Source organism: Phyllostomus hastatus, unplaced genomic scaffold (genome assembly GCF_019186645.2).
Source record: "Phyllostomus hastatus isolate PE091 unplaced genomic scaffold, TTU_PhHast_1.1 phas_scaffold_216, whole genome shotgun sequence".
In the NCBI taxonomy this organism is placed as follows: domain Eukaryota; kingdom Metazoa; phylum Chordata; class Mammalia; order Chiroptera; family Phyllostomidae; genus Phyllostomus; species Phyllostomus hastatus.
This window is the reverse complement of record NW_025334018.1, coordinates 21,278,072-21,292,430: the sequence shown is the minus strand read 5'-3', so window position 1 is coordinate 21,292,430 and position 14,359 is coordinate 21,278,072. Positions and strand designations below refer to the sequence as shown.

General features: G+C 47.3%; 1 protein-coding gene across 1 annotated transcript in view; it reads left to right on the top strand.

Annotated features, from left to right (window-relative positions):
* SNX7 (sorting nexin 7) overlaps positions 1-9,866 on the top strand; it is a 62,944-nt gene extending 53,078 nt beyond the window's left edge. Inside the window, exon 9 of the mRNA XM_045816798.1 lies at positions 9,508-9,866. Coding sequence (XP_045672754.1) covers positions 9,508-9,585 — 78 coding nt within the window. The 3' untranslated portion in view covers positions 9,586-9,866. The remainder of the gene's footprint in view (positions 1-9,507) is intronic.
* The last annotated feature ends 4,493 nt before the right edge of the window (positions 9,867-14,359 follow it).

Sequence of the window (14,359 nt, the reverse complement as noted above, 5' to 3'; positions counted from 1 at the left end):
GCATAAGTATATTACAGATTGAGAAGATATACCCTTTGAAAGTTTGATTTTAATATCAGAATCCTGAAAAGAACACATAGTGTGAGTTTTCGCCAAGTACAGCAGTGTGTTGTTAGGTGAATACACTGCTTAAAGCGATGGCATTTATTCCTTTGCACCATTTATCTTCGACTAGTCAGTGGATGGAGGTCCTTTTCTCATAGGCTCATTTTTCTCGTTATGAAATCCACGCGGGCATGCTAAGAACAGGCAAGAATGGCCGGAACAGAGCTAAGGACACTGACAAAGAAATGTATGGTGTACCCATAGCCTTTCCTCCTAGAGTGGCACATTCAAGTAAAGGTACAGGAAAGCAATGCACTATGGTCCGAATATTACTGAAAGTCCGCGTGGCCCTTTCCCACTGTGCCAACACGAGCGGGTGTGGTCGCATCGCCAGGTCAGAGGCCACTCCATTCGGATGCTCTTAGTCCCGTTTCAGATGTCAGGTGCCTCGTGTAAGATCACTCACGTAAAGTTCCATTGGCGTCAAAACCCTGCGCTGAGCACTGCGGAGCATCCAAATTCAAACTTAGATCTTGTCATTAGGAAGCTGCAGTTTATTAGGGAAGAAGAAGGAGTACGTAGATTTTTCACTTGATCAATACGGCTTTACAGAGAATTAAAGTTTTAATGGAAGAATATTTAAATTAATGTATTCAAAATGTACAGTCTTAGTAGAAAGGGTGTCATCACTATGGAACAATATAAATATACGTATCTGCAGGGCATTCTGGGAAGCGGGGACACAATTAGAGTGGGCGCTGCTTTCTGGAAAGTAAATGAACAGAGACGTCATGATCGGGGTGCCCCATGTAACCAAGTGAATAATCCAGCTTCTTTTCCTAAACTCCAAGTCAAGCCACCATATTTTTCAGCCCATAAGATACACCTAGGTTTTAGAGGAGAAAAACAGGGAAAAAATTTTTGAAGCAAAAAAATGTGGTAAAGTATTTAATAACATAAATAACATGATATTTCACCAATGTAAGTGTAAAGCTGAATTCAGACTATAAGATGCACCCCCCCTTTTCCTCCCAAATTTGGGGGGAAAGTACGTCTTACAGTCTGAAAAATACAGTACTTATGGACCACGTAAAAATTAGAGAAATTTTTTTTAAAAGCTAGTAATTGTAGCAGTCATTCTAGGAGCAAGTAACGGATGGGCACTGACTGTCCCAGACACCCTTCAAGAACAGTTGTGTCCACTTAGAAATATGTTCCTTGTTGGGGAATGGAGAAACTCTAGCGAAGGAATCACTAGCTTTAACTTTACTGGCACACTACCCCCGTGGGACCGTTTTGTAAATTTTGTGAGTATTTCAGACACCCTGGTCCGAGTAAAGATGGCCCCACGCAGTGACTTCAAGGGACTCATCTCTGCAGATGGTGATTACAGAGACTCCGTGGGTGGAGTTTAGATTACTCTCTGAAACTGCATTCATTCTTAAAAGCACTGGGAATCAGATCAATGCCGGCCTTGGCGCTAGTCTGTGTGAATTAAAAGGAGAAGGGGGGGATCAGCGTTCCTGGGCTTAGTGCCGCCCAGCCCAGGGGAGCTGTTCTGGAGGGAGGTACCCTTTCCAAGTGGGAGGTAAATGCTGCCTATTCTCGGTCCTAGTCCCAGAATTTCATAAAACAGTTTTTAAAAAAATGACGGGAAAGGTCGTGGTGATTTTCAGAGTCACGGACTCTCAAAGGGACGTTGACGGAGAGGAACGGCCAGTTCTAAACACAGGAGGGAAGCGGACAGCAAGCAGACGTGACCGCCCCCCGTGACTGCACCTGTGACTCGGGGCCGCGAGAGGCCAGGCCGGGCCCTGGAAAGGCGGAGGAAGAGGGACTCAGGAGCGCTGATAAAGCACACACCATGAATTCCTGATGGAAACCGTGCCAAGGAAACAGAAAACAGAACTACCACACTGCAATTTTATTTCACTCGTGTTTTTCCCACCAAGGAGAGTGAAAGTGTGCATTAAGAGATTTAGGCAAATATAAATAAAAAGGGACTAAAATCTGGAGAATTTTAAGAGATATAAGATCTTGAAGAAAGAAGATAGGTTTCTCAATAAAAACAAACAAACAAACAAACAAACATAAATCAAGTCGGGCGCCTGCCTCTGGCTCATTACAAAATCTTCCCCAGGTCTGCTCTGTGCGCAGCCTCCTGACCCATCAAACAGAGGGGGCGATACCCCTTTCGTTACCTTACCTCCCCCTTCTCCCCTCCACGCACGGCCCTCACGACTCTTTTGAGAAACAAAATTGGAAAACACATGAGCTGCCTTCAAACAAAGCAACCCACCATCAGGGCTGTGACTCCGTCATTGTCCAGTAACCCAAATGCAAATGTGCTCATTTCGGTTTTTGGGGAGGGGGGGGTGGTCTGGCTAACCAAGCACGGGCACGCTCGATGTTTGAAGCATCTGGTGCCCAAGTGGACCAACTTCATGTAATTGGCTTGTTATTAGTCAAAACCAGTGATATGACACAGAAAACGTCTGCGCACAAAAGAGACGCATCCAAAATTTGACTCATGGATGAATTCTTGCTCAGAAGATTCTGATCGCCCTAGAACTCGTGGAGTCTCCGCTTTCCCATCTGCAAAAACGGGAAGTGGAGTAAACGAAATCCGAGGCTCCTTCTCTCCTAGCGGAGCTTGAGTTAGAGATGGAGGACAAACAATACAGAAATGACCACAAGGTGGCGTGTGCAGCTAATGAGTCCGGGATTTGGTGTTCACGCCGGGCAGTCGTTTCGTTATTTGCAGTATTTACAAATGCACATTTGTTACTTTGGTTCTTGGGAGAGATGTAAAAGCAATATTTTAAAAAATACAAACCCCGTATTTTTAGTTATGGCTATTTCTAAACGTATTCATAGGCAGGGGATTCTTAGAAGCTCAATTGGACCTTTCCAAAAACAAATTTTGAGTAATTTTGAACTGTTGCAAGAACAATAGATGTTCCTCCCCTCTAAAACATCAGCTCTAATTTCTTTCACGACTGATTTCACAATGTTAAATATGCGGCTCCCGGAAGGTTTCATTACTGATCTGAACCTTAGGGGTAGGTGGTGAAAAACAATTCCCAAAACGTTCCGTTGCCCTCATTTGGGGCACAGCCCATTGTTTTTACACGGCAGTTTCTTTTGCAGTGAGGTTGGCTTCCTGGGGAGACATTTGCATATTTGGGCTTCAGTGTTTCTTCAAATACGAGCGATGTCACCTGTGCCCAAGGTCGTCGGAGGCAGCACTAAAGTGCTTAAAGGACTTCCAGGCGCGGCTCTGGCTTCCCGCTTGTTGGGAGAGATGCGGTTACCATGGTGCTGTCTGAAAGGCACTTCCAGATGCGCACAGTAGTGGGAGGAAGGGGGAGCACCCCAACTGTTGCTCTGCTGTGGAGATTCCTGGTTTGGAAAGAAACATGTGGGTCCCGACGAGCTCCATGCCTTTCCTGGGCATGCGGTCGGTCCCTGGGTCGGGTGTCGTCCCGCAAAGCATAAGGCCGTCGGTTTGATTCCGGGTCAGGGCACAGGCCTGGGTTGCAGGTTTGGTCCCCGGTCAAGGTGTGTGTGAGAGGCAAGCGATCAAGCTTTCTCTCTCACATTCGTGTTTCTCTCCCTCGCCTTCTGCCTCCTCTTCCCTCTATCTAAAAATAAGTAAATTAAAAAATTTTAAAAAACACAAATATTTGGTAAGGCTTGGCTTAGATCATGTTTTATAACAATAGATAATGTTATTTTAGGCAAATCTATGGTTATTTTACTTTGTTACAGGGCTATAGAGGTAGTATTTATTAATTTGAGTTTTGTGATAATTTGGATGAAGCTAAATTTTCTTCCTTAAGTTTTATTTCATGATTTCAGTTTACATTGAGTGTTATTCTGTCAGAGTTGCAGGTGCACGGCGTAGTAGTGAGACAGTCACGTGCTTTACAGAGTGACCCCCCCAATACTTCCAGTCCCCGCCTGGCACCGTGCGCAGTTACCACAGTATAATTGACAACATCCCCTAAGCTGTGCTTTACATCCCCGTGACTGTTCTGCACCCACCCATCTGTATTCCTTAACGCCGTCCCCCTTTCCGCCCAGTCCCCTCCGCCCCCGCCCCTCTGGGGACTGTCAGTCTGTTCTGTGTGTCTGTGAGTCCAGACCAAACCAGGTTTTCTGGTAGCTGTTCCGTGAGCGGGGCTGCAGCCTCACCCACGAGGGTGTTAAACCATGTGTTGGTGTTACCACGTGGTGGCCGAGAATGTGGGCTTTGGCAGGTGGCCCGTGGCCTTGAGCTGAGAGACCTGGAAGACTTTTCCGTATTCCAGTGTCCTCTTCTCCGAGGTGCTAGGAATCACGGTGACTGCCCCGTGGGTCTGTCTGGGTGTGAAGATGTACCGAGGTGTGTGTGTGCGGAACAGCGTGAAGGAAGATGGAAGAAAAAGCCGAGAAGCAAATTTCAGTGTTCCTGGTAAGCCACTAACAGGACTGACTGACTTTGAAGCTTTCATATTCGGAAATACTCTCCTGGAGTCTCAGCCAGCTGCTCCTTTAAGGTGGGGCTTCTTTCCCTGGAGTGTGAAACTGCCAACATAGCAAGTATTGGGTTGGCCAAAAAGTCCATTCTGTTTTTTCCGTAAAATAAATGACACATTTTTCATTTTCATGGGTAACTTTATTTTTTTTAAAAAAAAAGCTTTTTTTAAAAGATTTTATTTATTTATTTTTTTAGAGAGGGAGGGAGGGAGGGAGGGAGAGAGAGAGAAACATCAATGTGCGGTTGCTGGGGGCCGTGGCCTGCAACCCAGGCACGTGCCCTGACTGGGAGTTGAACCTGCGACACTTTGGTTTGCAGCCCGCGCTCAATCCACTGAGCTACGCCAGCCAGGTTCATGGGTAACTTTATTAATGTGGCTATTTTGAGTATGTTGGCTATCTCCTACGTGGTACAACGTTGATTGTTTTCAATGAATGTCTCAATTTGATCATTATCAACTTCAGCTGGCCCACCCGACCGTGGAGCACCGTCCAGTGAGAAATCTCCAGCAGGAAACCCCACAGACCACCCTTGACACCTTTGACCAGCCACGGCACCTTCTCCACACACCGCACAGATCTCTTCTTCATTTCGGTAGTGTTTGAACCTTTCCTGAAGTAATAAAGCATACTCTACCGAGTTGTTGCTTATCTTCTTCCATCTTCAATATTAAAATGGCTACACAGAAATTCAATTTTGATAAAAAAATTTTAAATGAAGACTGATATGACAACCGTCACAGTCCAGCCTAACAACATTGTTTCCGATAAACTTAAAGACAACTAAGCGCTACTGGAGCCATCTTACAGCAGGGAGTGGTGGGGGACAGCTTTTTGGCCAACCCAGTAAGTTGCAAGCTGCTCCATAGACGGATAATATATATAGAATGCTTAACTCAGTGCCCAGCATGTGATGAGGTTTCAGTGAGTGCAGACTACTGGTAGCTGTAGCAGTAACTGAGAATATGTCTCATTTGTGGGCGCATCTCTGGAAATTCTTTGTACTGATAATTATCCCACGCATATCAAAGACCAAGGGGAGAAGTAAAATTCTGCTTTTGATGCATTCTCGGCCATGCCCCGCGGAGCAAGGTGTGTTTGTGAGTCGTAGGTGATGTCAGGCAGCCCCCGGACACCCGCCCCTCTGGTTCTAGGAGGAAAGGTGATGGACACCCGTGGTCCCAGCCCCCTCCTCTGGGAGCGCATGCACAGGCCCAGAGGGGGCAGGGGTTTGCCTGAGGTCACGCAGAGGGGTGGAAACTCCTCCCATCCCACCGACTTGGAAATACTGACTCTTAAATGTAGAATTAAACTTCCTTTGGAATCAAAACATTGTCTAAGTGTACCGTCTGTGTCTTCGAGGGGCCTCGAAGCAGGTGTGTAGGGACAGAGGGCTTTTGTGTACCTGTGGGGTCTGTTTCCCCAGCTCAGGCTCAGCGTAGCCCCTCCTGCAAGAAAGAAGCGGCAGTTTGGGGCCCTTGGCTCCGCCCCCAGGGGAAGAAGTGCCGGATTCCCAGCGAAGGGGAACTTGTGATAAACGTGGCCGGCAGCGTGGACAGGACAGGCACTGGCCCGCCGTGTGTCCGTGGCGCAGCCAACAGAATAGTGAGGACTCCACTGAAAGTGGAGTTCCCGCGGCTGATTCTGCAATGATCGTACAAGTACCTCTGGGTGCCGCGCTAATTTTGATAGATTTCCGTTCACTTCACTAATTGTGAAGATTTAAAAGTAGGGGAAAAAAATCAAGTCCTTGATAGAAAACAATGGGAAGCCTAATAGCTTTTTAAAAATGTAATTTGCAACGGTGAACAAATCTCACCCTAGGTTTTCAGATTTTTGTTGTTGTTGTTTTGATGACTCTTTATATCCCCCAATTATCAGTGTCCTGGACTGAACTGCATTGTTTCACTTTGTCGTATAAACAATCCGTTTCTTAAGTTCTTACTGAGTTTTGCCATGCTTGAAAACGCACGAAAGTAAAAAGATCGACAAGTGTTAGATACTGTCTTTTATTATTTTAGATAGATTTATGTGTATTAACTGGGTAAATGTGTAATGACTTAATATTCAACATGGGCAGCAGGCGGTAGTTCACATTTATTTAGTAAAAAATGTGCTGCCAAAATTCCACAACGGATCTGGTAGCGTCAGCAGCTGCACCGTCGGGGTCACAGCCTCAGCTCCGCCGGCCTGGCGACCCCACTCAGTACCCAGCGGCCCGAGGCAGGGACGAGCTTTCTGGGAGAACAAAGTTCGAGCACCGCACGAGTCAGCATGTTGACTGATTCATGGTTGGGTTGAAGATGCAGGGTTTTCGGGGGCCAGGATACTCTTCTCCGTAGTCATGTGCGTTTACTGAGTACCTACCGACTGTGCGCCTGCTCGGAGACACTCCGTCATCTGCAAAGGGCAGGGGTGCTCGTGGGGGCAGAGAGTTCCCACGAGGTGGGTGGGGAATCCGTTTCTATCCAAGTGCTGGATCTCATCAGCCCGTTTGGTCACAAATTTGACTTGCGGAAATTTGGCTTAGGTTTTTGCATCCATGTTTATGAGAGGTGATGGTTTGTAGTTTTCTTATCGTATCTTTGGTTTGGGTGAGTTGGAAGCTTTTCTGTGTCTTCAGTTTTCTGGAAGGGGTTGTGTAGAATTAATACAAATTCTTCCTTAAATGTTTGATAGAAGCCAGTTGGGCCTGGAGTTGTGTGTGCGTGTGTGTGTGTGTGTGTGTGTGTGTGAGGTATTTAACACCACACTCACATTCACCTGGGTGGTCTGTTTTCTCCGGAGTGAGTTTTGGTTGTCTGTATTATTCTTGTTTATGTTGCATTGATTCCCACTCTGATCTTTTCTGGTCGGTTGGTTGGTTCGTTTTCCTGCTTACTTTGGGTTTAATTTGTTCTTTTTTGAGTTTTTTAAGGTAGACATTTAAATCATTCATTTAAGACCTCTCTTCTTTTCCAATGTAAGCATTTAGTGCTGTAAGTTTATCTGTGTCCTGCCTTCGTCCATCCCCAAATTTTTGTATGTTGTGTTTTCATTTTTATTCAGTTCAAAATACTTCTAAATTCCCTTTTAGTTTCTTCTTTGATACAAGAGATTATTTGTAAGTGTCTTGTCTATATTTCAACTATCTGGGGATTTTTCAGATCTCTTTCTATTACTGGTTTCTAATTTAATTCTATTACGTTCAGAGAATAAACTTCATATGATTTGACTGTTTTTAAACGTATTGAGACTTTTTGCATAATCTGTTATTTTGCAATTCATCTTTTATTTGTTCCTCTGTTCCTTGCTCCCATGTTCCTCGTCATGCCTTCCTTTGGATTAGTAGACAATTTTGCATCATGTCATTTTAGATCTTTTGTTGGTCGATTAGGTCTGACCGTTGGTTTTATTATTTTAGTGGTGACTTTCAGGCTCATTGGATGTGATTTCTATTCTGTCTTCAGGTGATATCACAGCAGCCCGCCTGTCACTCCAGTGTCTGCACTTATATTCTTCCACTTCTTTCTCCTGGCCTGTAGGCGCTTTTTTTAAGCTATTTTTTTAGATTTTATTTATTTATTTATTTGTTTGTTTATTTATTTAGAGAGGGAAGGGAGGAAGAAAGAGAGAGAGAAACATCAATGTGCGGTTGCTGGGGGCCGTGGCCTGCAACCCAGGCATGTGCCCTGACTGGGAATCGAACCTGAGATGCTTTGGTTTGCAGCCTGCGCTCAATCCACTGAGCTACGCCAGCCAGGGCTGTATGCGCTTTTTGTCCTACATTTCACTCATCATCGATTATAATTCTCACAAGATCATATTACTATTATCAGTTAGGTGGTCAGTTATATTTTAAACATATTTAAGTAGTAAACTGTTCCGTATGCAGCCATGCGGTCACTGTATCTAAGGCTTTTCACGCCTTTGCACAGCTCCTTCTTTTTATCCACTCATCTCTTTTCCGCCTTCTAGACTTAAAAATAAAAACGTTTTGGTCTGTTGATGATAAATCCTGTAGCTTTTGAAAGTCTGCAAATATCTTTATTCTACTTTTGTTTTCGAGGGGAATTCTAAGTGGACAATGTGTTCTCCTCCACCGCTTTAAAAGTGCCGCTGTACTACCCCCCACGTTATTTTGGACGAGAACTACGGGCGTCCTCGTCTTTCTCCCTCTGTGTGCAACACACAGACTGTTCAGATTGTTCTGCGGATAAACTTCGCCCAGACAGCCGAGGCCAGGCCGCTGGAAGAGGAGCCCTGGGCCCAGTGGTCGTGTGGGCCATGTCACCGTGTGGGCCATGTCACCGTGTGGTCACCGTCACCATCTCCAGCCTCTCTGACCCTCTTGCACTTCCTGTGGCCTGTTAACGACCAAGTCTCGGTGCCCAACAGACCACCGTTACATAACTGCTCATTTTTTGAGCACTTGGTTTGTGCTAGGCGTTCATCCTGCCTAGAGATTTATACAGATGACGTAAATTTAACTTTTCCTAGCAATTGCTTCGGTGGTCAGCACGCACGACCATGAACCTGAGCTACGGCTGCAGACACTCTGGTAGAGATGGCTGGCTGGCGCACACTCGCAGGTGCCGCCGTGGGGTTCGGATCCGATTATGGTGCACCCGGGTCTCCGCCCCTCTGCCCCACACCTCACAGCTGCCCCCTCCAACCGGAAGGTCCGCCTCCTCCTGCGTACCCGGGACAGCGGGGTAGCAGCGCATTGTTTCAGCCAGCGAGTCCATGCTAGTCTTTTCCCCTTGTAGAGGCTTCCCCCTCGCTGAGCAACAGTTTCCCTCATTAAGAATGAAAACAGGTAGAAAATGACGAGCATCCTGGCAAGTGGCGGCAGGGCGGAGGGAGGCAGGTTGCTGTAGGCCAGAGGGGAGGGCTTCCATCCTTTGACACTGACCGTGAACTGCGGCTCATCTGCTCGTGCTGTGTGTTCTCCTCACCCAGTGCCTCGCCACGTGGGAGTCCTTCCTCTCATCGCAGAGTGACCTCTGCTCCAAAGAGCCCTGCGAAGAGGACCCTTGACCCCGCGGGAGACTTCCGTGACCTTCGGGAGGGAGCACCGCTTCGACAAAGTCATTCTCTCCGGATGGGCCGTGCCCTTGACGCAGTGGGCGCAAGACGCTCCACACTGTCTGGAAGACCGACCAGCTGAGCTCAGGTATTCCAGATCGCTGATGTAAGTTGGGAGATATCTATATGTCTATATATACATGTATGTATATGTATAAATCTTTGGCTTAGTTTCAATTATGTTCTTAAATTTATATGCCAATAATGAAATATAGAAATTTTTCTCTTGCGTATTTGTCTGTGGACATGTCATTTTAAATATATTATAAAGACTCGATTTTAATAAAAAGTTTCATATGAAAGGACGGGCCGTGGTCTGTTCCTTTCCTGCACGGAGCTCAGGCCTCTGGAGCGGGTTCCAATGCGACGCCGCGTTCACCTGGGTTTCGTCATCATTTTCTCTGGACGTGATTCCCTTCGATATAAGGAATTCGAAATAAACAGAAAAATGGTTTAATATTATTAAACATTACTGATGACTGTTCCGAAGTTGGTTTGTTAAACGTTAAGCACTTGTTTTCCACAATTTAAAAAAGGTACCAAAATAGATTTAGATTATTATTATTTGAGTTATTAAATTAAATGCCATTATACAATCGTATTCCCTCTAGTAAAATTGTTTTGATATTTTTTTACACCGTCTTCACTGCTCCTATCTAGCTCTTCTTTTTAGAGTACACGGCGTTTATCAGATTTATTCTTCCCTTTATTAACCAAACGTCTACTGTGCGCGAGGCTCAGTCCCTGTGCTCGGGACCCACGGTGGTGAAAACGGCACAGCCCACTGCCCCGCTCCCTAGACTCACATCCCAGTTCTAGCAGCCATGCACAGCGATTTCCTGTTCCTTCTATGGCCGTGTTTGACCACTGAGTACGTGATAGTAATGGAGTATTTGCTAGGTTCAGGGAATAGATGTTGCTCCGGACTCGAGCAAAGTCGGAGGCGTTGGGTCCTGCACGTGACGTTGCACACACAGACTTCTTCGTTTGGGTATAAGCCCTACAATGAGTGCCACACCCAAACACCCAGACACGTGAAGCATCTTAACTGTGTTAGTTCAGATTCTTTTGTTTCAACAGGAGACATGAGCACATCTATAAATGCAAGCCTCAACCCTTGTCTTAAATACCGGCCTGTGGAATTGTTAAACCGTTTGCAGTGACGACGCTGGCTCCCTTGTCCGTGCTTGCTGACAGCTGGAAGCCCTGCCTCCCCCCTCCCTCCTGCCCATGCGGGGCAGCCGCTAAGGCAGCCAGAGGGCGCCCTCGTGGGGCTCTGGGAGGGAGTTCACACTGTGCGACCCCCTCTCTGCGTGGACTTTTCATCACCTGCCTTTCGGCTGTCGCTCCCCGCCCTGCCCCCACTCCCTCAGGCCGAAGAAATCACTACTTGGCTTTTTCTGCCTATCTGCCCATCCAGACCTGCCTATTCTGGGTATTTCATATTAACAGAATCATATAACACGTGACCTTTGTCTCTGGCTTCCTTCCTATAATGTTTTCAAGGTTCACTCACGTTGCAGCATTTGTGAATACGCTATTTTCGTTTATGGTCAGAAACACCCCATTGCATGGAGAGACCGCCCTTTCTTTGTCCGTTATGTTGGTGTATCCTCTCATGACAGACCTGGGGCCGTTTTCACCTTCGGCTTTCACGAGTAACGCTGCTGTACAAGTGTGTGTGTGTGAGTGTGTGTCCTCATTCCCCCCGGGGCCTACGCCTGGGAGAGAAATGACGGGGTCGCATCGCAGCGACACGGAACCGTTTCCGGAGCTGCGAGACTGTCTCCGAGGAGGGTGTCCCGCACCACTCTCCGTGCCCACCAGCCGTGGGTGCAGCCCTGACTGCCCCACCGCCCGTCACTCCTGCTGTCTTCTGCTCTTTTCTTCTATTCCTTGGCGCCCTTGTGGAGGGACTGGGGTCGCTGCTGCTTGAACCGCACTTCCTGCTGTGCCTTTTCGGGTGCTTGCTGGCCGTTGTGTGTATTCTCTGGAGAGAATGTCAGATCTTCTGTGCATTGTTAAAGTTGTGTCTCTTTATCATTGAATTGTAAGTTATTTGTATATTCTAGATCTGAATCCTGATTAGGTTATGACTTGCAAATATTTCTTTTCAGTTTCTGGATAATGTGCTTTGAAACCTAGAAGGGTTTTTTGTTTTGTTTTGTTTTGTTTTGTTTTAAGATTTTATTCATTTATTTTTAGAGAGGGAAGGGAGGGAGAAAGAGAGAGAGGGAAACATCAATGTGTGGTTGCTGGAGGTTGTGGCCTGCAACCCAGGCATGTGCCCTGACTGGGAATCGAACCTGCGACACTTTGGTTCCCAGCCCGTGCTCAGTCCACTGAGCTACACCAGCCAGGGCCGAAACCTAGAAGTTTTTACTTCTGACGATGTTCAGCATATTTCGTGTTTCTCTCGTTGTCCATGCCTCTGGCGTCGTGTCCAGCAGTCCATCACTGAGCCCAAGGTCATGCGGATGTACCCCGTGCGTTCTTCCCAGAGCCTCCACGTTGCGGCCCAGGACTCGAACCCACATCGAGGCAGTTACGGTGCGGGATGGGAGAGCAGGGTTGCGCTTTCGCCCCGTCGCCTGGGGACACCCCCCTGCCCCGGCACCGTGTGCCGGGGAGACTGCCTCTCATCCTCGCCGCCCGGGGGACCGGTCCCTGCAGCGCCCGGGTGGGTCTCCTGGACCGGTCGTGACGTGTGCTGCGATGGCCTTGTGGGTAACATGAAGTGTGACAACTGGGCACCTTGGCATCGAGATCTGTTGTGCTGGGACCACAGCCAGATAACCCACTTGCCTTTGACCTAGAAGAAAGATCGGCCCTCAGGTGACACGTACCTTTCACTCCACACCCGCCTTCTTGCAACAGCTGCTTCCCAAAGCACAGGTTCCGTTCTGTCTGGTTCCTTCCCCCCAGCAGAGCGGTCTGCTGATCCAGGAGACTGTCTCACTGTTTAAAAACCAGCTGCAGAGGGACAGGCCACCTTCGGGGAGAAGTGGACGTTGCCTGGACCAGAGCCATTCTGGCAGCACGAGTCTGGCATCCAGCTCACAAACTCAGAAATCGCGGTTCCGGGCGTTTTATGTAATAACGGCTTTGGATAAACGGTTGGAGGCATCGAGGTAGAAGTAAGTTCTGAGCATACTGTAAAAAGCAAATACAGGCATTTTAGCATTTAAAATTCTGAGCCCCGATTTCCCATCTGTGGAAAAGGGGAATTAATCTGCCAGATGTACATTGCTGGGAAGTGTGAGAATAAATTATACACAGCTGACTTAGCCTATTTACTCTGAGTCCCCCCCACCAAAAAGCATTAAATTCTGCATCAGTCTCCCCCTGTTCCCCTCCCTGCCCGCACCCCAGTGCCCATCCATGAGTTCAGGCTGAGATAAAGCAAGCTAATGGTCATCGTTAACAAAGGTGTATTAAGAAAGGCTCCACATGGAATGCATGTATGTGACTATAAATAGACATTGACACACATGTGGGTTCCTGTTTATGCACACAGGTGCATGTGCGCATGTGTAGTATATCCGTGTGTGTGTGTGGTGATTCGTGGAAAGACACGTGAATTAGAAATTGCTGGAGCAGGAGGCCAGCGGCAAGCACACTGCTTCTTCGGTCCTGCCTCCTTTTCTATGACAGCTCCGTGGGGGTTGATGATGCCTCGATGATCCCCATCATCGGGTTACTGAGCAATGAGGTCCTTTTAAACAGGACAGCTGTGGGTGTGCGTTCACCATCCTCAGCGAGTGTAACTGGTTTTTTTTTTAATTTTTATTTACTGATTTTTTTGGAGAAAGAAAAAATACACATCAATTTGTTGTTCCACTTTTTGACGCATTCATTGGCTGATGCTTGTATGTGCCCTGACTGGGGATCGAACCTGCAACCTTAGCCTCTCGGGACAACACTCTTATTACATACATGCCAAAGGTCAAAACTGAGCTTCCGCAGTTCCTGTTTATATTTCTCTTAATGTAAGTCATGGAGATTGAAGAGACTGTTTGTATTTTTTGTTCTAAATCGTAACAGGGTAATTTTTGGGTAAGATCAGAAGAACAATGCTCTCTCATTCGGGGGAAGTCATCCCTGAACGCGCAATTTAAAGAGCTCATCAGAGCTGCTTAAATGAGGCATCTGATAATTATGCACAAAAGATGTTCTCTTTCTACTTGAAGTATTATGATTACTGATTTTAAGATTAAATTATCGCTTTTAAGTGGTGTGTTTGAACCATCTGAGGTTGTGAAATCTTTTGAACCTCTTTGCTTTGAAAATCTCCATTCACGCATCCATTCCTGTGCTAGTCCACATGCCCCATGGCTGACAGGTGGTGCCGGACACCGTCACCTGGGCAGTGAGAACAGCATCGGAAAATCAGAGAAAGGCGACCTGCCCTCAGTAAGCTGAAAGTGCCGTGAAAACACCAACATCGTCCGTAAATAATAAATACATCCCAACCGATGCACCGTTCATCTCCAGGGCGGCCATCAGGAAGTGCCCGGAACTCGGTGGCTTAGAGCAACAGAAATGTCCCGCCTCGCAGGCCCAGGGGCAGGACGTCCGAGGTCAGGGTGTCGGCAGCACCCCCTGCTCCGTGCGGGCTGTAAGGGAGGGTCCCTCCTGGCCTCTCCCGGCCTCTGCCGCTGGCTGGCAGCCCTGGTGTTCCTCGGACAGAGGCATCGCCCCGGGCACGGGGCCGCCCCTCCCTCTG